The sequence below is a fragment of the Lissotriton vulgaris genome, chromosome 9, assembly GCF_964263255.1.
Source record: "Lissotriton vulgaris chromosome 9, aLisVul1.2, whole genome shotgun sequence".
Taxonomy (NCBI): domain Eukaryota; kingdom Metazoa; phylum Chordata; class Amphibia; order Caudata; family Salamandridae; genus Lissotriton; species Lissotriton vulgaris.
Window position 1 is genome coordinate 22,298,822 of NC_141697.1, and position 27,883 is coordinate 22,326,704.

General features: G+C 48.6%; 1 protein-coding gene across 1 annotated transcript in view; it reads left to right on the forward strand.

The window, feature by feature from the left end:
• The window catches only part of BAZ1A (bromodomain adjacent to zinc finger domain 1A), a 510,573-nt gene that overhangs the window by 427,687 nt on the left and 55,003 nt on the right, over positions 1-27,883 (forward strand). Inside the window, exons 18-19 of the mRNA XM_086936946.1 lie at positions 9,439-9,590; positions 10,446-10,588. Coding sequence (XP_086793072.1) covers positions 9,439-9,590; positions 10,446-10,588 — 295 coding nt within the window. The remainder of the gene's footprint in view (positions 1-9,438; positions 9,591-10,445; positions 10,589-27,883) is intronic.

Sequence of the window (27,883 nt, forward strand, 5' to 3'; positions counted from 1 at the left end):
GTATATATATATATATATATATATATCCCTGTGTAAAATACTTCTCAAAGCTCTCCCTCAATTTTAGTATATATCTCTAAAGAGAAAAGCTTTTTTTTTTAGCACATCAGAGTTTTTAATAAATAGCTACAATAATAAAGATTTATGATTTTCTTATGTTCTGGGTTTCTAATTGGTGTTGGTCAAGTGAGTTATGATTGGAGGTAGTATGCGTGTGGGACGTGCATAAAAAACAGAGCCAAAGGGATCATTGTTTATAGTGTTTACTATTGGTGTCCTATCCCTTTGGCTGTATTGGACCCCTCTCTTCTACTTTGCAATATATCCCTGTGTGCCATTCCTACAACCCACTGCCTTGGCATACGTAAGCCACCCCTCTAGCTGGGTGCACAATACCACTGGTGAGGGTAGAGGTGCATAAGCCCTGTATCCCTACAATGTACAAGTCCATTCTTAGAAATTGTAAGTGCAGTAAAGCCATAAAGCATGTATGGTCTGGGAGTTTGTCATTACTAACTCCACAGCACCATAATTGCTTTACTGAATTCTGGGAAGTTTGATATCAAACTTTTCAGCACATTAAACCCACACTGATGCCAGTGTGGGATTAATGAATAATAGACTCTTAAAGATGCCCCCTGAAAAACGACCTAACTCTAATGTCCTGACTGATGCCTGCTTGCCAGTTACCACCCCCAGGCATGTTTCTGGACCCCTGGCTCGAGAGCCTCCCGCTCCTGAAATAAAGCGCATCCTGGGCAGAGGTGTCAAGCCTTCTCCCCCAGGATGGGCAGGGTCCTCGAAGGGGAAGCTTCAAAGGCTTGCCGCCTTTGTGTGCTGACCCAGCCATTTGCTGCTCTCAGCAACTGAACCCACTGGTTCTGACCCCCACTTTGGGCGGGAGAATCTGCGGGAAAACCAAGATAGGAGAGTTGTGCCCACCTTTGCCAACCCCACCCCTCAGGTGGGGGAGGTGAGGCGAAGCACAACTCTGTCCAGGCCATCTTGAAGATGGAGGGACCCAGCCAAACAGAGTGAGGCATATGCCCCCCTCCCACAGGAGGGTGTCATAGGGGGTTTACCCACCCCAAGGAAGGGAACAATTGGTCCCAACGTGTAGCTACCTGAAACACCCCTAAATCTAGTATTTAGGGGCAACCCCAAACCTTGCTTCCAGCGACCAGAAAGAAGGAGGACCCAAGAGCTGTGCTGAAGAGGACACCAACTGACTTGACCCAGCCTGTCCCAGAATCCCGGTGTGTCCTGCAGCTAGCAGCCCCCTAGAACCTGCCCTGCGTTCATTAAAAAGGCTGTCTCCCGTGTGCACTGGATTTGCTTACCAACAGACTCTGGCCAAATCTGCGAGTCTGCACCTGATGGCCTGAGTTCAAGTGGTCCAACACCACGAGGACGTCTCCCTGGCAATCCTGACCTGGGATCCGACGACTCCTGCAGTCTCTATCTGGAGGATCCCAGTGACTTGAGCCAGTAAGGAAAACCCAACGCTAAAAGACACCCCTGCACCCGACACCTCACCGCCTTGGGTTGCCCAACCGACTGTGACCAGGCATCCCTCGACATCCCAACTTACCTCTCAAACTGGTAGCCACCTCCAGAAGATCTTAGTGTCCGAGCCTGCAGTGTTTGTTCTGACCGGAGCTTGCCCATTGACACCAACAGGGCTCCTGACCTCGATCCAGCACTTGGCCGCCCCTGTGGGTGGACCTTGTGTGCTATCTTGGATCCCCCCTTAGCTCGGAGTCAAACCCTAGTAGCTTTGCTCCCACATCCAAGTGGTGTGCCAGTGACCCGCCACCAACCGAAGTGCCTCCTATCCCCCTTTGGATAACATTGGCCCTCAGCACTCTGCACCCGGCTGCCCTAATGCCTCTGAGGGTGCTCTTCTTGTGCACCCTTTACCCTGGGGGAAACCCTCACTGTAACCCCAGAAATCCAACTCCCAAGTTGGTTGTTGGTAATTGTTGTGCATTCACATTACTACAGTGATTTGCCGTACTTTTCATTGACTTATGCACAGGTCTAAAATCCCAAGCGGGTTGCAATATGACTCTGGCAGCCCGCATGCACATTAGTTCCTCCAAACATGGCTCCCTCCGCGGCTCAAGCCAAAGCTGCTGCAAATCCACCAAAACACTACAATTACCAACCGGTCACTTGGATGGCCACGCCCACTGAGGTGGGGTATATGATACTTTAAAGGTGCTGAAAATGGCCGTTTTCCTTTTCTTGAAGCCTGCAGCCCATGAGGAAGTGCTTGTTAGCACGAAGCGTATCGGACGGGCTGTACTTTCTGTGAGAAGTTGGCCTGATATGCAGTGCTCACTATTCTAGTGAACACTATGTATCAGTCCAGACAACCCTTATTGATGATTGGTTGTAAGTCAACCTTGTAGACCAGCTATCCTAGTAGCGTGGATACGAGCAGTCTAAGGCTAAGACTCGAGAGGGCGTGTTAAGCCAGCTGTTATACCATCACATATACCCCTTGAACACCAAGTGAAAGGACACCACACAAGTGTTATGAAAATAAACAGTTATTTATTAAAGATCACAACAGCCCTGTACTCTTTATGAGGACAGGGTACTAAGCGCAAAACAAAACTCTTATGAAAATACTTAGGTTAGCACAGTATATACAAATGCCAGAGGGGCACGGAAAACCATATACTCTGAAAGTGGAATGCGAAATTACTACCAGGTAAGTACAGTACTGATAGGCTTTGGAATCGCTAGGTCTTGACTATAGAATCTTTAGATTACTTCTAGGAGGCCTAGGGGACTCAGGTGCAGAGTGGGCACTCTCACGCGGGATGCGGGACAAAGTCTATGGTAGCTAGTAAAGACAAAGTTAGTGTTCTCGGGCGAACCCGACCTGGTAGGAGGAAAACGAAAGTGGATTCTGACCCTTGGATAGTGAGGCTATGCTGGGGCACCGAAATGCTGAGGTTACCTAGCCCAGGGGCTGCAGCTGCATAGGTCTCAAAAGACGTCGGGAATCCTCGTAGACGGACCAGAAGCCTGGAAGAAAGATGCTGGCAGGCGACCAGTGAAGAGAGTTCGATGTGATCCAAGCCTGGATCTTGAAGATAGATGACACCTGAAAGCAGAGGGGACCAAGTTCGTGACTACTAGCCAGTAGTCAGGTGGCACCAGGAGGGCACCGGATGGTAGTCACCTCGACTAGGTGAGTGGGCGACGCTGGGCTCTGCAGATCTCACGGACCAGGAGGCGTTGTCGGCGACCAGGATGGAGGAGCGAGCTGTCCCACGATGGATGAAGCTGTCGGTGTCGCTGGACCCAGGATTGGGCAACAAAGCCTTGGCTAATTCAAGCCCACGCGGTGGACCTAAAATGGCGTCTTGAGTGGACCAGGAGGGTCCGGGGTGCTCCTCTTTTGGAAGGGAGCAAGGGCCAGTCTGGAGCAACCAGACCAGCAGCAGTGATGTCGTCGGGCGTCGTTAAGAAGGCCACAAGCCAGCGGGCTAGTAGCCAAACAACGCGATGAGCAGCAAAAAGCAGAAGGGCCCCACGCAGATCGTGGAGATGCTGGAGGGCTGATCTTCGGTGCTGGAGCTGCTCAGGGTCGGGGCTTCTCGGACCCCAAAGCACTCACCAGTGGATTACTCGGCGGGCTTGCTGTAAAGAAGTTGTGCAGTCTTGAAGATGGCCGGTCCCTCGAGGTCTCGTCGCACTCACGGTTCTCAGCTTTGCTGTAGAGGTGAGTAGAGGTCAGAGGTGCCAGGGAAGCCGGTTCTCGTTGAGCTGGGCAGTCGGATTCCGGAGGAAGGACTTGCAGCAGACCGCAGTGTTCTTAAGATGGTGCCTGCGGATGCAGGGTGACTACTCCTTAGTCACAAGGGAGAATCTTGAAGAAGAAATCTTGAAGTCCTTTCGCAGAAAGTATTCTTGATTCAAAGATCTAATTTGAACAGGGGGCCCGCTCCTATCTTTATACTAAGGAAAGGGGCTGACCCGGTGACTAGGTCCTGCCTATGGGTGGGACTAGGAGGGGGGTGGTTACACCCCTCTCCCATGCCGGACTTTCCCCAGGCCAGGGGCTGGTGTGCCCCTGGAACTGGTTCTGGCCGGCCTATGCGTAGTGAGCACCGGGGTGCCACTCAGCAGTCACCTTCCTGTAAAGCCCTGCCTACCCAGGATACACAAAACTCTGTCTGGGATGGTGCTAGCACCGCCCCGGACAGGAAACCCTTTGTCCAGGCTCTCCTCGCTGGAAGGACTCCCAGCAGCAGGAGGTCAGACTCGTGTCTGTGGTGGCAGCATCCATTTTGTGGAGCTGAGGCTTCAGTTAACTTTAACCGGGGTTCACAGATACATACATGTCGTGTCCCTCTAGAAGGGTGGAATGCTAACCCCGTTGCCAGAATTGGCGAGGGGTTAGTATTCCAATTCGTATGACACCTTACTCGACATGTTTTGATAAAGCAATACCAAAGATAGCATTTAACCGCGAGGATTATAATGCACTTAAGAGTATATGGTATACGTTATCATGGAACAGCTATTAGGACTTGGTTCCGCAAGCTGCAAACGGGCTCAGCTCATGCCAGAGCACCATTTCACACAATTCCAAGCACTCTGCCTTCAGGATTGTCAAGGCCTGCCATAGGAGTGACTGATGGGAATCTGTGTGTCCATTTTTAGGGTTAGATATTGGTATACTATATCTACAGCAAAGGGTGATTACACGACTTTGCCCCAGCTGTCATGCAGCCAGTTGTGTCAGATTTAGGAGGCCAGCCAGGGGTGGCATAATACATGCTTCAGCCCCTGGTAGGCCCTGGGTACACCTATGCCCTGAGTTACAGGGTCTGATAAGGTGGCCCAGTACCAATTGGTAAATGCACCTAGGGTACATGTCGTAATTTAGAGAGCAAACAGCTAGGCTGTGGGTCTGATTGGCAGGCCCACAGCCAGAGAAAGTCGTAAACCAGTTAAACAAAAGCAAAAAAATCTGGGTGATCATAGGATTGCAGACCCTACTCTCCTACACTTTCTATTTGTGGTAGTGTGGACGAGCAGTAAGGCTTTATCAGAGGGTAGGGTTAAGCATTGATTGTACACACTCAGGCAAGAAATTATCAAACACCCAAAGACTGAACTCAGACCAATTTGCTGGTATAAAAACTATTTAGTTATATTTTATTTTCTAGATCCAAGCCGGGCCTGGTACAGGTAAGTATAATAGCACTTTGCAAGATTTATGCAGTGAAATACAAGTTGAAGGCAGTCAGCTGGTTTACAGTAAACAGTCAAAATTACTTTTCAGTTACTTTATAAATTAGTTACTTTTCAGATTACTTTTGCTACTCATTGTGATATGCCTAGATGTCCCAGTGTGACATTTGCTAGACAATAGGTAAGTAATTCAGTTTTTGTACATTTGTAGTTTCATACAAACCAACTCCACACACAAGATTTTTCACAGATAAGCAGTCAATGCAGTCCTATGGGAGAAAACAGTGTTATAAGTTTACAGGTAAGTACTTTGTTTCGAGAGGTTGGTTTTCTGGAGTTAGAAGCAGGGTTCACCCAGGGTCAAGGATGCACTTTCAAAGCAGCCTTAGCGGTACTAGAGCAGCTGGTTGCTGAGGCCCAATGTTATCCAATGGGGGATACAGGGATTTCGCTGTAGCAGATAGAGTTCTGGACAGTCCGGTAGGGCTGGGGCCCAAGTCAGTTGGTGTCCTCCTTCAGCACAGCTCTTCGGTCCTTCTTGTTTATTCTTGTCTGAGGAGGCAAGGTTCAGGGTTGCCCCAAAATACTAAATTTAAGGGAGTTACAGGTAGGTACATACAGGTCTGGACCAATGTGTCCCTCCTTTGTGTGGGTACACCCCCTATTATGCCACCCTCCAGTGGGAAGGGGGCATAAGCCTCAATCTGGTTGGCTGGGTCCGCCCATCTTGAAGATGCCGGGGACTGAGTTGTGTGGGGTGGCGTTGGCAAAGTTGTGCACACCTCTCCTAACTTGGCATGCCCCCCCTCCCCCTCCCCCCCCCCCCCCCCCCCCCCCCATTCCCCCAATCCCCCATCCCCCTCTCGCCTGGTTCTCCTACTAAAACTGAAGGTAATAACTGGGAGCAGCAAATGGCTGGGGTAGCTCACAAAGGCAGCAAGCCTTTGTAGCTTCGTGGACCCTGCCCATCCTGAGGGAGGCGGCTTGGCACCTTGATCCAGGATTTGCTTTGTTTCAGAACCTCGAGAGAGCAGGTTCTCTGCCCTGGGGTCCAGAAACATGTTTGGTGGTGGCAGCTAGCGAGCAGCCACTCACCCAGGACGCTAGAGTTAGGTAGTTTTTCAGAGGGAATCTCTCAAATGCCCTTTGATTGCATTTTTCATTAAATTCCCCACTGGCATCCATGTGGGTTTAATGTGCTGAGAAGTTTGATACCGAACTTCGCAGTTTTCAGTAAAGCCATTATGGTGCTGTGGAGTTCGTAATGACAAACTCCCAGACCATATACTTTTTATGACATTACTGCACTTACAATGTCTATGAAGGGACTTAGACACTGTAGGGGTACAGAGCTTGTGCACCTGTACCCTCGCCACTGGTATAGAGCACCCAGCTAGAGGGGTGGCTTACCTATGCCAGGGTAATGGTTTGTAGGCATGGCACACAGGGATGTGTTATTTCAGAGAGAGGGATGCACACCTCATTTTCATCATATTTTTTGTGTTCTTATATTTATCCACCTTTGTTCACAATTGCGTGCAGATCGGAAAAAGCAAGCCCAACTGCCAAAAGTTAAGAACTATGTATGAGAATGGACTTTGTAGCCCCAAAACCAATTGCACAGCATCACACCGCTTTGAGCGTGCTTGCATTTTCAAAAAACATTTATCCATTTTAATCAATGTCCCAATTTTTAACTATGCATTTTCTTCTTATTCAACCATTTTTTCAATGTAATCCACAAATCCACGACTGGGGTAAGGTGCCAATTTTCAATTTTCTAGTATTCAAACTGTGCCAAGGACTCTTGAAAGAATACGACTGATACTGAAGTCCATCACAAGCAGTCTTTTATTTTATGTAAAAACCCAATGCATTTCGGGCAGCTGTGTGCCCTTCTTCGGGGGTCATTACAATTAATAACAACATAAATAGTATTAAGCACTTTTCATAAAAGGTAAATATGTATGTTCAAAAAAGTTTCATAATGTTTTGCTCAATCAATTAATAATGCAGCTTCCTGGTACATAGTCTAATCAAGTCTTGTTAACATATCTTGGATTCAATCCGCGACCAATCCCTCCTATTCACAATGTAAACTGCCTCCTCCAAACCACCCTTACTCTCACAATCCTATATCGGCACCCTTGTTGTTTACCCTCCATTCCTTTGTACTTAACCCTCAGGGGGCCCTGCAATGCCGTGTAACTCAAAAATACGTTGTTGTTTAAACAGGTTTTATAACAGAATTTATAAGTTTTCAGTACGTGTTAAACACTAAATAATTCGCTCATTGCCGTAATCGCGCTCTGAAACAAAACTACCCTGCGACCTCACACGCATTTCTGATCTTAATGAAGACGTGTCTATCCGCTAATCCTACATACCTCTTCTGCTTGTTTCAGACAACTATCGTCATTGCCATGTTTCTCCAACGGTGAAAGTATTCCTGTTCCCACCCATTCTCTTAAATCCCTCCACTCCCCCCCTGCTCCAACCCGATTGGCCCGAATCTTAATTAATGACACTTCCCATTTGGGACCTAGACACTGTAGGGGTACAGAGCTTTTGCACCTGTACCCTCGCCACTGGTATAGAGCACCCAGCTAGAGGGGTGGCTTACCTATGCCAGGGTAATGGTTTGTAGGCATGGCACACAGGGATGTGTGCCATGTCAACTCTTCACTTTGTTCTGCACCAAAACACGCAGCCTGCAATGGGGGTGGGGTGTATATAAGGGTACCTGGCCTCTAAGGGTGGCACAAGAAGTACTTCAGCCCTTAGAGGTCTTCCCTGATCACAGTGCCCCTGGTACCTGTGGCACCTTTTACAAGGAACTTACATCTGGCTAGAGAGTTTTGCAACAGTACAGTTTAGGGAAAGAACATAGGCCCTGGGTACCTGGTTGGCAGGAACTCAGGACACACTCAAAGTACATCAACATTAGGCAAAAAGTGGGGGGCAACCGTGCAAAAAAAGGGTCACTTTCCTACACGATCCTTTTACCCTAGTACATAAATCCATTCCTCTTGATTCAGTCTATGGAGTTAACAGTTTATTCTTTTGAAACCAGTTTCTGTGGCAGAAAGGGCCTTACAAATGAGATGTTGAGAGCGCTTATGTACTACATTGATAGTACAAAAACATTCAGAATGACTGGTCAGCTATTTGTGCCATATGCAACACCACAAAGAGACCAGGCAGTTTTAAAGCATGATTTGCAAGATGGATTGTAATATGTATTCAGACTGTCTACGCAAAAGCAAAGTGGGTTCTCTGTACCTATGGGACCTAAAAAGGGAACTACTATGAACTTTAAAGGTAATATTTATATTCCATAGCTGAACTATTTAGGCAGCAATGTGATCAACACCCCACACCGTCTCAAAACTTGACTTTGTGTATATTTTAGCATCGCAACATGCTATGGTTGGGACAACCGTGTTGAAAACACTTTTTCAAACATTTGCTTTAACTGGCTGGAGGACAATGCTTTGTGCATTAGCACTTGCTACAAACTGAATGTTATTTACCTTGTAAGCATCTGTTCTAAGCGGGTAGTGATGTGCATTAACATGCATCCTCCCCATACATTTTCTCTATGTAACAATCACAATGTATAGGCTATACGTTTAGATTTGCACTTTACTAAATGGCAGGTGTATGTAAAACATGTGATTCTACAGCACTACAAGCTAAAAACAGATGCTTACAAGGAAAGTAACATATTCCTTTTTATTTCTTGTACTTCCCCCTTCTACAACCCTTGCTTAATTTTTGCCCTTGGCAGTTTTATGGACTGAGTAGGTCTGGATGGCTTGAGTGCTGGACGCTAGCAATGCCTGTGTAAACCCTGTGCGTGGATGCACATGGACATTATTATATACTTTGTTTAATATATAAAGGTTCTGACCTGGGCTGTGCTAAGTTGGGTGTCAAGGTTCACTTCCAATACAGATTAATCTCAAGTTGAGGCAAGGAGAGGCACTCGACTGCAGAACAGGAATCGTGATTACTAATTACTTATTCTTTTTCATTCACACCCTGGTGCTCTTACAAGTGAATGGAAGGAGATGGAACTGAAGTGTGACGTTAGTGTAGCAGAGTTATTTTTGCTTCTCCTCCAGTCCTGGTGACTTGTGAGGCTGTGTATTGACTTTCTGCTATCTTTTTAAGTTAGCGAACTTAACTAGAGTAATATTTCTTATTGTTAAATTCCAGATAAGCCAGCGATAGAGGCGAAGCCACCTGCACGAGGACGAGGGCAGGATATTGCTCCTCTCCCAGCTGAAAAACACATGGAGCTGAGATTGCGGGATCTGCTTCTGGATATTGAAGACCGGATCTACCAGGGCACATTGGGAACGCTGAAGGTAATGAGCTGAAAATGCCATTTGCAAACAGTCTTGTTTCCAGCAATATCTGCTTTATCTGCTGGAGGTCTGGACCAGGCTAAGCACTTGCGTCTGTACTTCCATACATCCACTCCTTGGCAAGCTCAGTTAGCAGAGCTCTGGACAGATACTCACTGACCTAGAACTAAGGCCTGGAGTAGTGGCAAATGTCCTATAGTCCTGTTTGAGGTTTACAGTTAATGTAACGTCTGAGCGTTTAGCAATCAGCCGCCCAGAGGAATGCTGTATATGGATTCATTGTAGACCTGTTTTGGGAATTGGATAATGGATGCGAGACCTGATACATTTGTAAGAATAAATTGTTAATTTAATGTCCTAGTTCAAACATATGTTGCGTAGCATCTTGGTGAGCCCTGACCTCTTGCTTCCGGCTGGTTTTATTGCAAGCACGTGCGGCAAATTCGTTATTGCTGCAAACTTTGTCAGTCATCGAGGGACTGTTTTTATTTTCTACTGTTTACCTCAATTTCACAGTAATTGTAAACACCCACTAGCTTGAGAAGTGGCCTTATTGGGTGTGTTGTGTGTAAGGCTTGTGGAGAAGGTCCAGAAAGTTTTGCTTTGGGGAGGTGGGACTGGTCTCATATGCTTGGGTTCTTCCTCTCTGCGAGGCATTACTGGAACATTATGGTGGCTGGGATTCTTTTTCTTTGATTGAGGACGTTGTTGTTGAAGCTTTTATTGGCTAGTCGAATATACTGTCTGGCAAGAGTCTGAACCCATTTATTGGTTGATATTGTTTTATCTGTGAAGAGCACTGGATCTTCCTCTGCCTTGCGGCATAATATTCCGCGGCTGTTTTTTTTTCCACAGGTATTTGACAGACCGGCATGGAGGGAAGCTCTTGATAGTGGGCGATATGAGCAGCTGGGTGAAGAAATGAAGGAGAACGGCATAACCTATGACAGCCCAGAGATTGACCTCTATGACCAGGCCAAGCTTTCTTTGAAAGAGCGGTAGGACAGCACTTCATTCTGCACCTCACAGTGCTTTTCTATGCTTATGTGCACCACCCCTGCTATGCCAGCTGCTGGGCTCTCATGTGTGCCAGGTGTCGTAACTGGTGTACACATTGTGCACACTGTAGAGTTGAGAATTGAATTTTATGTTGTGAGGAAAATAGTGTACTTGTGAGGTTCCAGGCTGATCCTGCTTTCCAAGAGAGCGCACTGCTCTTAATTGCAGTGAGTTCATCATTTTTCCCTCCCTCAGAGTAGACCCATTTGCGCCTGGTCCTGCTTATATTTCACTTAGAAATATTTTGTTTGTAGTATGTGTGGCTGTAGATATGCATGCTCTGCATACCCCTGCTATCCGATGTTGCCATTAGACATTGCAAATTGTAGGAAAGTTGGTTTATGTTGCAGTAACCTCTCCCCCACCCCTTAACCCCCAACCCCATTGCCAGATTTGTGATGCACTTTGACGGAGTGTGTCCTGGGTCCCTGCCAATTACGTACCCAAGGCCTGTTTTCTTTCCCTAAACCTGTATAATTTTTTCCACAATTGGCACCATTCTACCTCTAAAGTCCATTCTAGGGGGTACCCATCGTACCAAGGGCATGCCACCGTCGGGGCCTCTCACCACAAACATGCCATTGCAGCCTGCGGGATTTGGTGCAGATAATAGTAAAGTCGACATGGCACACATCCCTGTGTTCTCAAGAATCCCTGTGTGCCATGCATGCACAGCACTGCATGAGGCCTAGCTAAGTCACCCTTAAGGCAGGGAGCCCTATACCTTATGTGACGACCTATCTGCATGAGCAGAGAGGTTCCTATAATATCGAAGGCCATTCTTAGATATCATAAGTGCCCAGTAAAGCCATCTTTAGTATATGGTCTAGAAACTGGTAATTGAGTGTTCGAGGCATGCGGGCTGCTGAATTCATATATGTGCATAGATCGCCGCCTAGTGTTGGGTCCGGAGGATTGAACTTTGTTGTCCTGGAAGAATCTTCGAAGTATCACGAGATAGGTGACTCCTCCCCTGGACTACAGTGCGCATGGGCATCTTCTCCATACTCAGATAGTTTTTTTCCGCCATTGGGTTCGGATGTTATTCCTACACTCGTACTTCGGAGTCGAAACAAAACTTTTCTAGAGGCCAGAAGGCCTTCGTCTTCGACGGTATTGTTCTCGCTCGGTACCTCTTGACTCGATTAAGCTTTCCATCTCGATCCGGTCGTCGACGCGGGCCTTTGGGCCTTTTCGACGCCACGTGGACCTACTGTCGATGGAAAGGAGCCCGTTTAAAAGGTGCCCACAATGCCACTCCAAATTCCTGCATACTGACAAGCATTCAGTATGCAACAAGTGCCTTTCTCCAGACCATAAGGAAGAAACCTGCCCGGCCCAGTTTCGATCAAAGAAAAACATACGGCATCGACGAGCCGCTAGGCAAGAGATGCAGCGACAGGAACCGGACAACATCTACGATGATGAGCAGGAACTTCCAGAAGCTCAAGACTCTGACCTAGAGATCGTCACCGTCGAGGACTACTCTGACTCCGATGACGAGATCCCACCGGGGCAAATCGGGAGTACACTGCCCCCGACACCAATTACCCCGTTACCGAAGGCTCCGGTCGAGGCATCGCCAAAAGACCTTAGCCAAGATCAAAAGAAACATGCGTCAGCCCCGCCATCCGGCTCGGCACCGAAACCTAAGCCTTTAGAGACCCCAGGGCCAAGTACCGCAATCCCAAAGAAGGTTCCAGAACCTAAAAAGGTTGTCGACCCGAAAACCGCCGACCCGAACAAGAGCGTACAGCCCAAAAGCGTCGACCCGAATAAAAACGTCAACCCGAAGAAGGCCGTGCAGCCTAAAGGCGTCGACCCCAAGAAAACAGTCGACCCAAAAAAGGCCGTCCAGCCGAAGGGAGCCGACCCCAAACAGGTAGTCGAGCCCAGAAAGGACACTAAGCAGCGGAAGGGCACCAACACCAAAAAAGACGTCGAGCCAAAAAAGCAAGCTGCGCCAAAGGTCGCCGAACCGAAGAAGGTTGCAGACGGAAAGGGTGCCGTACCAAAGCCTACAATCCGCCCGGAGAAGGCTATTGACCCGAAAACAAGTGCTCCGAAGACACCAGTCGATCCGAAAAAGACCATTGACTCTGTAAAGGACAGCCAACCAAAGAAGCCTGTCGAGAACAAAGAGTGTCGAACCAAAAGACACGGTCCACCCAAAAACATGCGCCGACCCTAAAAAAGAGCCCGAGCCGAAGAAAAGCACGTAGGCACCGAGAATCGTCGAAGCTGAAGGTGGTATCGACCCAAAGGAGTCACTACCAAGAACAGTGGAGGAAGAACTCTTCCATCCTGACCCAGCAGACGACCAGGCAAAAATATACATTAATCCTGAGACTGGTAAAGTCGCAATTCTACGCAGGAAGAAGAGGCCACTAGACACTGACTCTCATTCCCCTATTCCATTAAAAAAGGAGGACTTTGGGACCTCTCCGTCTAGACCCTTCATTCCCTTCTATCCTATTATGCCTACTACTCCTTTTGCTCCTTACCCTCATCATCTCCATGGTGAGGAGAGTAACACTGGGGAGGATCCTCAGGCTGATTATGAATATCCACAGGATCCTGAGCCACAAAATGTACCATGGGAGGAGCCAACTGACCCTTACAACACCCATCCCATCCCTGATGTCTCCTCTTATCCAACTAAACCTTCACCCACTGATGACACCATTGTCTTCAGCCAATTAATAGACAGGGCAGCACTATACCACAATGTAGATATGCACAATGACCCTGTCGAAGAAGACTTCTTATTTGACACCTTCCCAACATCAGAAAAGACTGTCGGGACACTTCCCATGCTGAAGGGAGTGCTAAAACACGCACCTGACATTTTTAAAGATACAGCCAGGGCACGGGTAATCAATCCCAGGATTGAAAAAAAGTATAGGGCAGTCCCAACAGACCCTACCTACATCAGAGGGCAGTTACCATTAGACTCACTAGTGGTGGCTAATGCACGCAAAAGGGCTAGCTCACAGACAACGGGGGAAGCCCCTCCCCCCGATAAGGAATCAAAGATATTAGAAGCCTCAGGTAAAAGGGTAGCGGCACAGGCCTCCAATTCATGGAGGATAGCCAACACACAAGCTCTGCTAGGCCGTTACGACAGGGCGCACTATGATCAGTTCGAAAGCTTAATGCAACACCTACCCGAGCCTTTTAAAGCCCAGGCTGATGACCTCATACAGGAGGGAAAGTTCATCACAAACGCCTCCATCAAATGTGCGCTTAATGTAGCAGACACCGCAGCCAGGTCTATTAACACCAGTGTTCTACTAAGGCGACATGCATGGCTGCGTATTTCAGGATTTAAGAACGAAGTGCAGTCCACTATTCTTAATCAGCCAGTCAACCAAGACTTCCTCTTTGGCCCTGCTGTAGACACCATTTTAGATCAAATGAAAAAGGACACAGAAACCGCAAAGTCAATGGGAGCATTGCAGTTTCAGCAACATAGAAGTTCCTTTCGACGCTCCTCATACAGGGCAGCTACACGAGGCAATACTTCCCAAATGTCATCATCATACAAAGGCAACACACAAGGTTCCTTTACCAAAAACACCAACAGAGGAGGTTATAGTGGAAACAATAATGAAGGAAGAGGACGTGGAGGCAATAACACCAGAGCCTCCACTGCCACAAAAAAGTGACTTCATCACGCTAACTCCAGACCACCTAACACTGGTCAGAGGCAGACTCCAACAATCCCTACCTGTCTGGAACGCAATTAACACGGACAGGTGGGTCAGACAAATTATCCAGTATGGTTATTGCCTGGAACTCACTTCTACCCCACCAAACATACCACCCAGGCACCGTCCTATATCCAAAGAACACATCACCGTGCTACAACAAGAGGTGAAATGCATGCTGGAAAAGGGGGCCTTATAGCCAGTCCTTTTCCAACATCAAGGGACAGGAGTAAACTCCCTATACTTCCTTATTCCCAAGAAGGACGGTTCCCTCAGACCAATATTGGACCTCAGACCTCTAAATCAATATATACTATCAGAGCACTTCCATATAATCACACTACAGCAAGTGCTCCCGTTACTGCAGCAAGGAGACTTCCTAGCAACATTGAACCTCAAGGATGCGTATTTTCACGTACCCATCCATCCAGCTCACAGAAAATATCTCAGGTTCACAATAGAAGGCCAACACTACCAATTCAAGGTCTTGCCCTTCGGGGTAACCACAGCTCCGAGAGTGTTTACAAAATGCTTAGCGACAGTAGCAGCACACCTCAGGAGGCAACGCATCCACGTGTTCCCGTATTTGGACGATTGGCTAATACAAGCGAAATCGTACCAACAGTCTGCAGAAGACATGTCCCAAACCCTTCAGCTGCTGCACAGCCTGGGTTTCTCAATAAACTACCCAAAATCGCATCTGCAACCGTCCCACATACAACAATATCTGGGAGCCACTATAGATACCTCAGTGGCAAAGGCATACCCAAACTCCGCGAGGATAGCCAGCATGCAGATGCTAATTCAAAAATTTCAGCCACAACACTCTGCCAGCTCGAGTATTCATGCAACTCATAGGCATGATGGCCTCCTGCATATTCATAGTCCCCCATGCCAGACTTCAAATGCGCCCATTGCAAGAATGCCTAGCACGGCAATGGAACCAGGCTCAAGGGCAACTAAAAGACCTAGTGTTGGTGGACAGTCGCGCTCATTACTCTCTGCAGTGGTGGAACCCACAAAACCTTTCCAGGGGGCGACTGTTCCAAGAGCCGGTTCCACAACTAGTACTAACAGCAGAAGCATCACTGACAGGCTGGGGAGCCCACCTCCTTCACTACACTGTACAAGGGCTCTGGACAAACTAACAAAAGAAACTGCACATCAACCAACTAGAGTTGCTGGCAATATTCCTAGAATTAAAAGCATTCCAAAGATGCTTGTGCAGCAAGACCGTGTTGATCCGGACGGACAACATGACCGCAATGTACTATATCCAGAAACAGGGAGAAACACTCTCCACAGCTGTCCCACTTGGCACAGAGCATATGGAAGTGGGCAATTCCAAAATACATCTTTCTTCTAGCAGAACACCTTCCAGGGAAGGACAATCAGATAGCAGACCTGCTCAGCAGGCACAGCCAACAACTGCACGAATTGGGAGATTCACCCCAAAGTTCTCCAGCCATTCTTCCAAAGGTCGGGTCACCCAGAAATAGACCTGTTTGCCACAAAAGAAAACTCGAAATGCCAGTACTTTGCCGCCAGGTTCCCACATCAGTTGTCACAGGCCAATGCGATATGGATGAACTGGTCAGGCAGATTTGAGTACGCTTTTCCCCCAGCACCACTGATTCCGCTGGTGGCACGCAAACTGCAGCAACAGTCACTCACGCTAATCCTAGTTGCTCCCACAATGGCGAGACAACCATGGTACACAACGTTCCTGGAGCTTTCAGTAGTTCCTCATCAAAGGCTGTGCCTCGCACCCCATCTTCTAACTCAGAACCATGGAGAAGTCAGGCACCCAGATCCCAATCAGATGAACCTAGCGATCTGGTTCCTGAAGTCTTAGAGTTCGGATACCTTAACTTACCTCCTGATTGCATGAACATTATCAAGGAGGCTAGACGACCAACTACTAGAGCATGCTATGCAGCAAAATGGAAAAGATTTGTTATTTACTGCAACAATAACCAAATCAACCCATTAGATGCTTCCATACAAAACATTATATGTTACCTACTGCATCTTCAAAGATGCAACTTAGCATACTCTTCAATAAGACTACACCTAGCTGCTATAGCAGCATACCTTCAAAACAGGCAACACCTTTCACTGTTTAGAGTACCAGCAATCAAGGCCTTTATGGCCTCCAAGACACCCTCCTTCCCCAGTCTGCAATCTTAATATAGTGCTTACTAGACTAATGGGACCTCCTCTCGAACCTCTACACTCATGCGAACTGCAATTCTTAACGTGGAAGGTGGCTTTCTTGATTGCCATTACCTCACTCCGATGGGTTAGCAAATTACAAGCACTAACAATTCAAGAACCTTTCATGCAAGTACATGCTAACAGGGTAGTTCTTAGAACAAACCATAAGTTCATGCCAAAAGTAGTATCAAATTTCCATATAAATCAATCTATAGAACTGCCACTGTTCTTCCAAAATCCACAGTCAGTAGCCGAGAGAGCCCTACACATACTAGATGTAAAGAGAACTCTGCTTTACTACGTGGACAAAACGAAATCATTTAGAAAAACAAAGCAACTATTTGTTGCTTTTGCACCACAGCATAAGGGAAATCCAATATCAAAGTCAGGAATAGCCAGATGGATAGTTAAATGCATTCAAATATGCTATCAAAAAGCCAAACCGTCCCCCCAAGAGCGCACACTACAAGAACAAGCATTTACAATGCAATAGGTCTCCCAGCATTAAAGTTTGAGTTATTGGCATTGTGTATGACAATGCGTTGCATAACATTTTTAGCAAACTTTGAATTGGTGAGCAGTGTGTGCAAGAGTATGCTGTTCTTGAAAGCAGTGTGGAGACCTAAAAATGCACTAAATAAATAAAATATTCTCAGTGACTTCTATTGAAGCATAGGTAATTTCAGCGGTGGAGCAGTCAGACATTTTTGGCTTAAAACATCGGGAGCAAGTCTGTTGGCAGGTATGATGCATTTGTTAGTATGCCCACCCCTAGTGCAAATAAGATGAAATTAATTATACTCCAAAAAAAAGTTGTATTTACAACACGAGAATGCCGCTTTATTAAGCATTCTAAGCACGAGCGCGGCTAGTTAGTCACACACAAATCCGATTACTTCGAAAGGTTTTCTGAGTTCTTTGTTTGTCAAATTTTGCTCTTGCTGTGGAGAAGTGTGGCTCACGGTGTAGAGCAGGCAGACCCGGAAGCTGAGGTCAGACCCGGGACCAGGGTTCAATTCCCGACGCGGCAGGGTCTTGAGCTCAAATGTCCACGGACTCGATAATTCTCGCTTTGGTGCCTGCTCTAATCATGGGTTCTCACTCTGCAACTCTGGGCATTAAGCTTGCTTAATCTCCACAACGGCCCCCTGCGGCGGGATGCCTGGCTTTCACCTTGGGGATGCCCTGTAGGGGCTATCTCACAGGGAAAAGCCAGGACGGGTTCCCAAGGCAAGCGCCGGGAAACCTCCGCGTAGCTGTGCGCTCAATAAATGCAATAATAATAATAATAAAAGTAGGTGGCGGTGCCCGAAAGACACGATCAACCGAGTTGAGGTATGAGTCTGGAAGGTCGCAGTGAAAAGGAGTGTTGGATGTTCGTGACCTCCGCTGCCATCATTGGGGCCCAAGTCTCCCCCACAACGAAAAGCCCGTTGGTTTACACCCGCCCTGGTGGTTTTTGGTTTGGTCCCTTTTTTTTTTTCCTGCGTAGGTTTGGGTCTCTTGTTGTGTCGAGTATCAGCCACCCTGCTGTGCAATGCTGTGTGTGTTAACCACACACGTTTTTGTAAACGGTCTTGCAGTGACTTCCCAGTATCACCACAGAAAGTTGTTGCAGTGTCTACGCGCATTTCAGCACCTCTTTCTGATTTGAACAAGATTCCATGCAGTACATGTGGTACATCATGTAATGTTCTATATTTCCCTCTTAACAAGTGAACCATTTAGCTAGATTTAGTGTAAATTACGTTAAAAACATTTATGCTGGGCTAATCATTATATGCCCTGCTTTCAGAACACTTAACAGGAAAACACCTCATATGACATGTAGTACAAGATTATTGTACTTTTACCCGTCCCTCAGCGCGCGAAACAAAGCGCGGTGAGAGCGAGACAACGTGAGCCTGCTCAATAGAGCGGGCGTTCACGTGCGTGTGGCCCGCTGTAGGTCCTGTCCCCTCTCCTGGGAAGCAGAGTCGCTCACAATAGGTCTCTGGCGAGACCGCGCTTTCGCGCGGTTTAACGCCAGGAGACCTAAAAATTGCCCATTCCCACTCCAGGGGCTGGATCCATGCAATTATCTGACTATTTAAGCAACTAGAGAGTGACTCATTGGTTCCCAATACACGAACAGATACAACTGGACATTCTTTGTCAAATCTGTCACTCAAACTAAACGAATTCATCAAAACATCCACAGAAATGTTTTTGTATTACCACCTACCTACACTTCAGTCTCCATTCCATAAATGACTAACTGGTGAAATGAAATTGTTTATGACAGTCGGGTGCTAGGGCAGAACTTTTAGCTTGTGAGAGGCCTCTTCTTTGGAAAATGTACCAATAACCTGTGTCTCTGCAAAAGTTTCTGATGTGCCTTCAGTTACTGGCAGGTCTTATCTATGGGCGGGATCCTAACTGACCTTAAATCTAAAATAACTCATGATGGGCCCAGTACATGGAATAGCTTTTTATGGTTCTTGAATACGGAATAGACCAGATGAGCCTTGCATATGAAATAGATCCGGATGGGTCTTCCAATTGGAGTAGATCTGGAAGGATCTTATTTATTATTTATTTATTTAGGTAGCTTATACAGCGCGCAGCTACCCCCGAAGGGGTGTCCCGGCGCCAGAAACAGAGCCTCGGGGAAGGAGGGGAGGAAAGCATATTGTAAGGCAGGAATCATATTCTGGAGAACAGCCAGGTTTTTAATTTAGCACGGAAGATGGATTCAGACGGGCAGAACCTTAGATCGATAGGGAGGCAGTTCCATAGTTTGGCAGTGATTACGCTGAACCCTCTGCCGCCCATTCTGGAGCGTCGAAAGCGAGGTGCAATCAGGATGCGTAAATTGTTAGATCTTAGAGATCTGACAGATTGAGAGATTGACACTCGCTTTTTCAGATAATTGGGTCCCAGGCCATTGATAGCTCGAAAGGCGAGGGTGAGGATCTTGAATTGAATACGGCTAGCAATGGGCAGCCAGTGGAGCTCTATGCGATAGGCGGCGACAGACTGACGGTAGGGGATATTGCCGATCAGTCTGGCCGCCGCATTCTGAACGATCTGGAGCCGATCGATCAGATATTGGGGAGCACCGGCATATAAGCTGTTGGCGTAGTCCAGGTGAGAAGTTATGAGGGCCTGAGTGATAGTTCGGCGGGCGTCTAAGGGAAGGTAAGGAAGGATCTTCTTAATCATGCGCAGCTTCGCGAAGCAGGCAGAGGTAACCTTGTTGACTTGTGCCTTGCAAGAGAGAGAGTCATCGAAATGATAGCCCAAGTTGCGTGCTGATTGGACAGGGGTAGGTGCCGGGTCAAAAGCTGTGGGCCACCACAGGCTAGGGGAAATAGGTGTTTTTTGGTTAAAAAACAAGACCTCTGTCTTGTCAGCATTCAGTCATAAGTGATTGTTGGTCATCCAGTCACAGAAGTTGGCAGAGGTGGAGTCTGAGTGGTCTCTAAAGGAAAATGTCAACTGAGTATCATCAGCGTAAGAGACCACCCTGACTCCACAAGCCTCCACCACTGGGGCCAAGGGTGCAAGGTAAACATTAAAAAACAGAGGGCTAAGAGCAGAGCCCTGCGGAACACCGCAAAGCAGGGGTTTACCCTCTGATCTGAACGGCCTAAGCATCACCTTTTGAGTTCTGCCAGTGAGGAAGGATTCAATCCATGCAAGAGCGGAGCCACCGATTCCAATCTGCTTTAGGCGGTCAAGTAGGATTTTGTGAGAGACCGTATCAAAAGCAGCGGATCTTGCATTTGAAATAGATCCAAATGGATTCTGCATTTTGATTCAGATGAGCTTTGTGTATGGAATACATCCGGGTGAACCTTGCCTATGGAATAGCACCTGAGTGTTTTGTATCTCAATGATTTCCTGGAGGACACTGTATCTGAAATAGCTATTGATGGACCTTGTTTCTGGAAAAGCTTGACCTCTTATTCTCCACTCCATCAAATACCTCAAGTTGTTTAGGTAAAAAATAGATCACTACTCTTCAAAGGAGTTCATGCTAGTCTAGGTTTCATGAGGTAGGCAGGTGGCCACTCCTGTCCAAAACCCAACCGCACTCCGAAGCGGCCCAACAAGTGACACTGTAAAAAATAATAATAACATATAACTAATGTTTCTTTAATGCAACTTTAGAAACAAAGGTTTAAATGTATATCTGGTCCCCCTGACCTTTTTTTTTTTAATCTCAAACAACTTATTAAAAAGATGGATAAATCATTTTGGGAACCATAGCAGTCCCAACTTGTTTTCACTCTCACCCTGTCATATGGATTCATTCAGATTTCAACATTACGAGCAGTTTGGCTTTGGAAGGCTGGCCTATTAGAGACAATGGAGTCCTTGGACAGTGTAATCCAGCAAATGCTGACAGAAAAGGAAAGAGTGGGGCAGTAAGCACTATAAAGATGTTCTTACTCACTTTCATCATACTAAGTTTCTTTTTATTTAGAAGCCTTTCCTTTAAGTTAAAAACTTTACTGTGAATATATTGGACTGACAGCTCCAAGCACAGGGGGCAGCCCCAGCACAGCAGTCACCGAGACCTGTCATACCTGTGGCAGGGTTAGCGCTGGCTCTCCTGTTCCTCCGGTTCCCGGCACTATCTCTGAGCTCCCTCAGCTCCTCCTCTTCTTCCTCCAGCCAGGCTTCAGCCATCAGCAGCGCGAGGGGGGGAAAGACATGGAGAATGGGCTGGAGACCACGTCCGAGACCACTCGACCAGCCGGGCTAGAGCAGCACCAGGGCCCTGCAGGCAGACAGGGCCGGGCCTAGGCGAAGGTCCATCTCACCGGGAGGCGGGGAGAAAAGTCCGGGGCAGAGAGCTCAGGTCAGCAGACTACACGGGCGGGGGGGGCGGGCAACCTTGCGCAGTTCCAGCAGCACCTCTCAGAGCAGGCGGTGTCACCTCAGAAGGAAGAGGTGATTTTGGGGGACAGCCAAGGCCTGTCGCTGCTGGGACTCCCCGCTAAACACCCCCACATAAAACTCTGGACTGCACCAGCTCCTCGTTGCACGCGCAGGTCTTTGTTGCCCCTGTCCCTCCTCTGTGCGTGCGCTGCTGCCACCTCTCCTTAGCTCCTCTTCAGCACTTCCTTGTCTGAAAAAGTTTTCCCTGGCTCGGGATTCCTGCTCAGTCTGTCTGTCCTCTTGGACTACGGCAGAGGCCGGGGATGCTGCTGCTGGGAGGGGCTTGAGCCGAGAGCACTGCCTGAAAGGTGAAGGGAACGACTGGCGCTGCCGCTCCTGCACTCCCGGCTAAAACATTCCGGTGTCAACAGGAAATTGGGCTACCTGGGAGGCCGAGGTACCTGCAGCAAGGAAGGCACTGGAGGAAGGGGGGTGCCGAGGGGATGGGAAGTAGAAAAGGCCCCCTGATTGATAGAGGGAGGTGAGTGCATTATTTATCTGAAGAAAGGGGCATTGTGATGCGACTGCTCGGGGTTAGCACACAGGAATCTCGCTTGCATACATTGACATATCCAGCTGGGGCTACTCAGGATTGAAAACCAGCATTGGCTGCGCGTCCGCTAAAGCGAAGATAACGAGACCCGCTCTGTGGTGGTGGTGGGGGGCAGGGGGGGGAGGAGCGTTGAAGCGCCGCGAACGATGCGCAGCCTCACCGGAAGTCAGGCAAGGTCGCCTGTGACGGGGGCGGGGCCGCGTCCGGACCGGAAGAGGAGGCAGGCGGAGTGAAAGCGTCTCGCGGCCCGGGGCTCCTGTGAGCGGTGGAGAGCCCCGGGCCGCCAGAAAGAGGTTGCGCAAGTGTTGCACATGCCCGGTGCCTGCGGAGAGCGGAGTCCCCCGAGATTGGCCCGGTAAGTTGAAAAAGGCTGGGGGGGGGGTCCAGGTGCACGTGTGTGTGTGTGTGTGTGCTCGTGTGTGTATGTGTGCTCGTGTGTGAGTGTGTGCTCGTGTGTGTATGTATGTGTGCGACGGCGGGGGGGCTCGGTGCACTTGTGTGTGTGCCGCGGGTGTGTATGTGTGGGGGGGGGGGCTCTGTATGTGTGTGCGTGCATGGGCGCTCGTGTGTGTGTCTGTGTGTGTGCATGCGTGGGTCTTGGAGCTTTCCAGGAAAGAAGACAGGAGCTGGCCACAGCAAGCGCGTTCGCGTGCGCGTGGCCCGCTCAATTTCCTGCGCATGGCCAGCTCCTGTCCCCTCTCCTGGGAAGCAGAGTCGCTCACAAAAGGTCTCTGGCGGTTAACGCCGGAGACTTAAAAATGGGGGCAGGTAGTACAGAGCAGAGTCCTGAGAAATACAGAGTGATAAATCATGTGTATTTAGCCATGAAGATAGCTTTTACTTCTTTCTTAAAAAGTTTGTTAGAGGAGCTGAGCCTGGTTTCAGGAGGGAGTGAGTTCCAGATCCTGGGCGCCATTCCTGAGAAGGAGTGTTTATAAGTTTTTTCCTTCCGAAATCTTCGAGGCTTCAGCAGAAGATTATTTGTGCTTCTAGTAGTTCTAGAACCGCCAGAAATTGTTAGCTTTTGAGTGAGGTAGCCGGGTGAGTTCATGTGTAAAGCCTTGTGTGTCATACAGGCGATTTTCAGATGTATTTTGGCTTCAAAAGGTAGCCAGTTCAGGGATTTAAAGTCAGGGGAAATATGCAAGTGTTTTTTTGAACCGGTGATGAGTCTCGCTGCAGCGTTAAGGGACGCTCTTAGGGGTGCAATTTTAGTTAGGGGGAGCCCGCAAAGGGCGATGCTGGCGTATTCTATGCGCGGGATGACTATGGATGGTACTGCCATTTGGAAGGCTTTGGCTGGGAGGAAGGGTTTAAGTTTTCTCAAGGTATTGATTTGGAAGTTCGCTCCTTTGGTTGCCTTGCTGATGTGCTGCTGCATGTTGAGATTGGCGTCAAGTGTTCTGCCTAAAGATTTTGCTTAGTCTACGATGGTAGGTTGTACATTGAGAGCAGTTAGGTACTTAAGCCACGTTTGAGCGGTAGAGATTTTTGCGGGTGGTGAGATCAGGAGGAACTCAGTCTTCAGCGCATTGAGTTTGAGGTGATTCTCGGCAAGCCAGTATTGGGTGTTTCTGATCGTCGAGTTCAGGAGCATGATGTCCTTGGGGGATTGTATTTTGAGATAAAGTTGGGTGTCGTCGGCGTACATGTGAAAGTGAACATTGGATGCTTGTAACAAAGTGGTGAGAGGTTCCATGACTAGGTTGAACAGTGTTGAGGAGAGGGAGGATCCTTGAGGGACGCCTAACGATACAGGTACCGGAGAGGACATCAGGTTGTTGCTTTTGAATCTCTGAGACCTGTTGTGTAGAAAGGAAGTGAACCACTTGAGAACAGTCCCAGATAGACCCATTCTTGTGTTTAATAGTTCGAGTAGGCTCTCATGTTTAACTGTGTCGAATGCTGATGAGAGGTCAAGAAGGATGAGGAGGCAGGTATCGTTTTGGTCTAGGATTTGGAGGGCGTCGTCAACTATGTGAGTCATGGCAGTTTCGGTACTGTGCCCTGCTCGGAAGCCTGATTGATGAGGGTTGAGGAGATCAAACTTATCTATGTGTTTAGTCAGTTGTAGCTGTACGCATTTTTCCAACAGTTTAGCGAGAGAGGGAATATTTGTAATAGGACGGTAATTGTTTAGATCAGTGGGGTCTGCTGTTGTTTTTTTGTAGTAGCGGTGTGACTTGTCCGACTTTGAGGGAGTTAGGGATGGTTCCTTGTTGAAGAGAGCTATTGATAATCTTAGTCCAGAGTGGGAGGAGCAGAGGGGTAAAGTATTTTACAGCGTTAGCAGGAAGGGGGTCAGTGAGGTGATTGGATGGTTTCAGGGTGCGGAGTAGTCTGCCAATTTCTTCCTCGGAATAGGTGCCAAAGGATGACCATGTAGCATTGTTCTTTGGTTCAGAGGATGCTGTGTGGTGGGGATTGGAGTAAAGGATTGCGTCATTGAGGAGATCGCTCCTTATGTTGTCGGTTTTTTGGTTAAAGAAAGCAGAGAAGTCTTCACAGGAAGGTGTAACGCCCATGGTGCTGAGTGTCTGGGGTGGTTCTTTGGATTGTGTTCTGATTAGCTCAAACAGTTTTCTTGGGCGGTTTTTTGCTTGGGAGAGCTGGAGGCTGAAGAAATCTCTTTTTGAGCGTTTTATTTTCCTGAAGTAGGCGTTTCTCTGTTTCTTCAACACTTTTAGGTGCAGTGCAGAGGGAGCTGATCTCCATGCGCGCTCTGCCATTCGCATGGCCCGTCTATCTTCATTGAGGCTCCCGTCATACCATGGGTTGGAGATCTTGGACGAGACTCTTTTCAGTTGCATGGGTGCAGTCTCATTGAGTATTGTGGTCATAGCATTGAGATAGTGGTCAGTCAAGGTTTGAACGTCCGTAGCGCCAGGCGGTGGGAGTAGGAGATTGCAACTGTTAGGGGGCAAAGAGCCTGGATTGAGTTTTTTCATGTCCCTTTTCCAGACTTTGGGTTTGCAGAATTGTGCCGGGTTAACTGTGCAGCTACTACCGCTAAAGGAGTGCTTTTCTCCATTGTGCTCTGCGTGTAGTGTATAGGATGATATCAGTGCTCTTGGTTCCATTGTTGAGGGAGAAGTAGGTGTCTACAAAGGGGATTTCAGGGTGGGACTTCAAGAAGTTGTGCTTAAACCTTTTTGCGGTTTTTTTGGTGAGCCCGGGGGGATAATTTATTTTGTAAGTGTGTTTGCCCAAGGGTTCCATGTTGGGAGTAGGGGGACAGGTGGGTAAGGGGGATGCGTGGATGGGTGTAGGAAAGGCGCTATGATGTGTGCGAGGAAAGAGTGGGTGCAGAAGTCAAGGAATGAGGGCGGAGGAGTAGTGATTTAGACTAGTCTAAGATGGCCGCTTCTTTAGGCGTGATGCAGTGATGAGGATTGACTAGCCTAAGATGGCCGCCAAGTTAGAGAGATAGAAGGGTATAGCAGTCCTTTGTTTATTGTTACGTAATGAGAACAGGGAGGTGTGCCAGTTTCAGAAGTTCAAGAAAAGGCAGGTCTAGGAGTCCTATTTCAATCTTACAGGGTGGGTGGAGGGGAGTCCTATGACTATTTTGGCGAGTCAGGGGAAGGCAGAGTGGGTGTTTAGATTAGTTTTGTGGAGGTCTGGCGCTTAGATGTTCTAGATCAGGGGTCTCCAAACCTGTCCTGGATCCATGACAGATTTTTGAAATTACTACATGTATCTCAATGGGGATATCCAAAAAATCTGGCATGGATCCGGCCCTCCAGGACTGGTTTGGAGACCCCTGTTCTAGATTTATGACCCCAGCCATTTTGGGCGAAGGAACCGGTTTTATGTGGGTTTCAGGGAAAATGGAGGCCGGTGAGGCTACAAGTTTTATGGCCCTAGCCATTTTGGGCAGACAGGTCTGAGAAATAAACTCGAGTAATTCGGTGAAAAGGTGATGCAAATTAAATGAAAACACGATACCTTGTCCTGAACCTGGGGGCGTTTTACAAGTGAAGCGATTGCACTGCTGGCTGCATTCTGTCTCTTTTGAGCACTTTGCCAGCGTTAGCATTCCTTCTTTATCCGGCTGAATCCATCCTTAAAACATTAGCGATCTTGGGCACACGATAGTCAATGCCCGTGTTATCGGTGCTGTTTTGTGCCGTTTTAGCTTCCTTTCCTTTAGTGCAGGGGCGGGGCCATGGAGCGACTTAGCTCCGTGTGTGTTGACGAGCTGTGGCAGCATAGAGCCTGCTATTCCCCGGTGCGAGACCCTCGGCAGGAGGGGGGGTCTCGCCGTCTTGCTCTGCAGGGCGTCGGGGCAGTCCAGAGTCCAAGCCACTGCCCGCACTGTCTTGCGGGACCCGGCGAGGCTCGGAGCCTCCGCAGCAGCAGGGGGCTTGCTCCCGAGGCAGTTCAGGGTCTACGCCTCTACCTCGGGCAGCTCCCGGCGTCGTTGGATGAGGAGCGATGCCACAATCAAGACTGAAGGCTCTGCAGGGCATCGGGGCAGCCCGGCGTTGAAGCCATTGCCCTCCTCCTGGTCCCGCAGTGTCTGGCAGCAACCCGGCGAGGCTCGGAGCCTCCGCAGTAGCAGGGGACTTGCTCCGGACCTCCGTTCCAGGTCCCGCGATGACCCGCAGCAGTCTGGCGAGGTGGGTCAGGCTCCAGGCTGTGGCCATCCAGCCGTGAGTGGGCGTCAGGAGCCGGTAGACTCCAACCACCTGTCCCGTCTCCAGCCAGGTCCAATCCGTCCCGGTGCCCCAGCTGATCAGTCCGGTCAGCGCGATGGGGGTGCCTGCAGTGCCGAGTGGGCTCCGGACCTCCGTCCCGGTCCCTCAGTAACCCGCAGCAGCCTGGCGAGGCAGCGTCCCGGCGGTGTCGATGGCGAGGCAGGCTCCCGGCGATGTCCTCCAGAGCGTGTGAGGGAACCACAGCAGGCTCCAGTCCCCGTCACTCAGGTAAGCGTGCGATCCGATTACTTTTAATCGTTCAGTTTCTGAGAGTGGTGGTGGGTGCTAACAGGGATAAATCCAGACTAGGGATCCCAAGCACCAGGAGCTCCTACCAGGCGGCCATCTTTACCTTGCACTACATTCATATCGCCCGCCCTCCTCCCCGGTGACTGTTGCAGCTGCAGCATTATCTTTGGCATGGCCATCTCTTTCTTTACTATCTCCATCTCTGCCACAATGGCGAAAAACAATCGGAGGATGGAGAAGATGCCCATGCGCACTGTAGTCCAGGGGAGGAGTCACCTATTCTCGTGATACTTCGAAGACTCTTCCAGGACAACAAAGTGCAATCATCCGGACCCAACACTAGGCGGCGATCTATGCACGGATATGAATGTCAGCAGCCCTACATGCCAAGAACAGATGCATACTGGTAAGTAGCATATTCCTTCCTGGCACCATAATGGCTTTACTGAATCCTGGGATATTTGGTATCTAACATCTCAAAATAATAAACCTGCCTTGATCCCAGTGTCCGATGTATCATTCCCTGCACTCAGGGCTCCCTTCTAGAGGGGACCCCTGTACCAGACCAACCTCTGGTGGTTTCCTGACTGGTGAACACTAGCCTGCTATCACGAGACAAGTTTCTGGACCCCTGGGGTTGGAGCCTTAGTTCTCTGGGCCCAGAAACAAAGCCTTTCCTGTGGTGTTCACCCCTCCCCCAGGTCAGGAAGAGCCATCTGTGGCAGAGATGCTTCAAAGTCGTTATAGCTTTTGCAAAGCGACCCCCAGCAACTCCTATTGGGAGCAGACCCCTTCCTGTTTCACCCCCACTTCAATAAACACTTGCGATTCTTGGGAACAGCGCCCTGTCCACAGAAGATTGGCCCCTGCGGGACC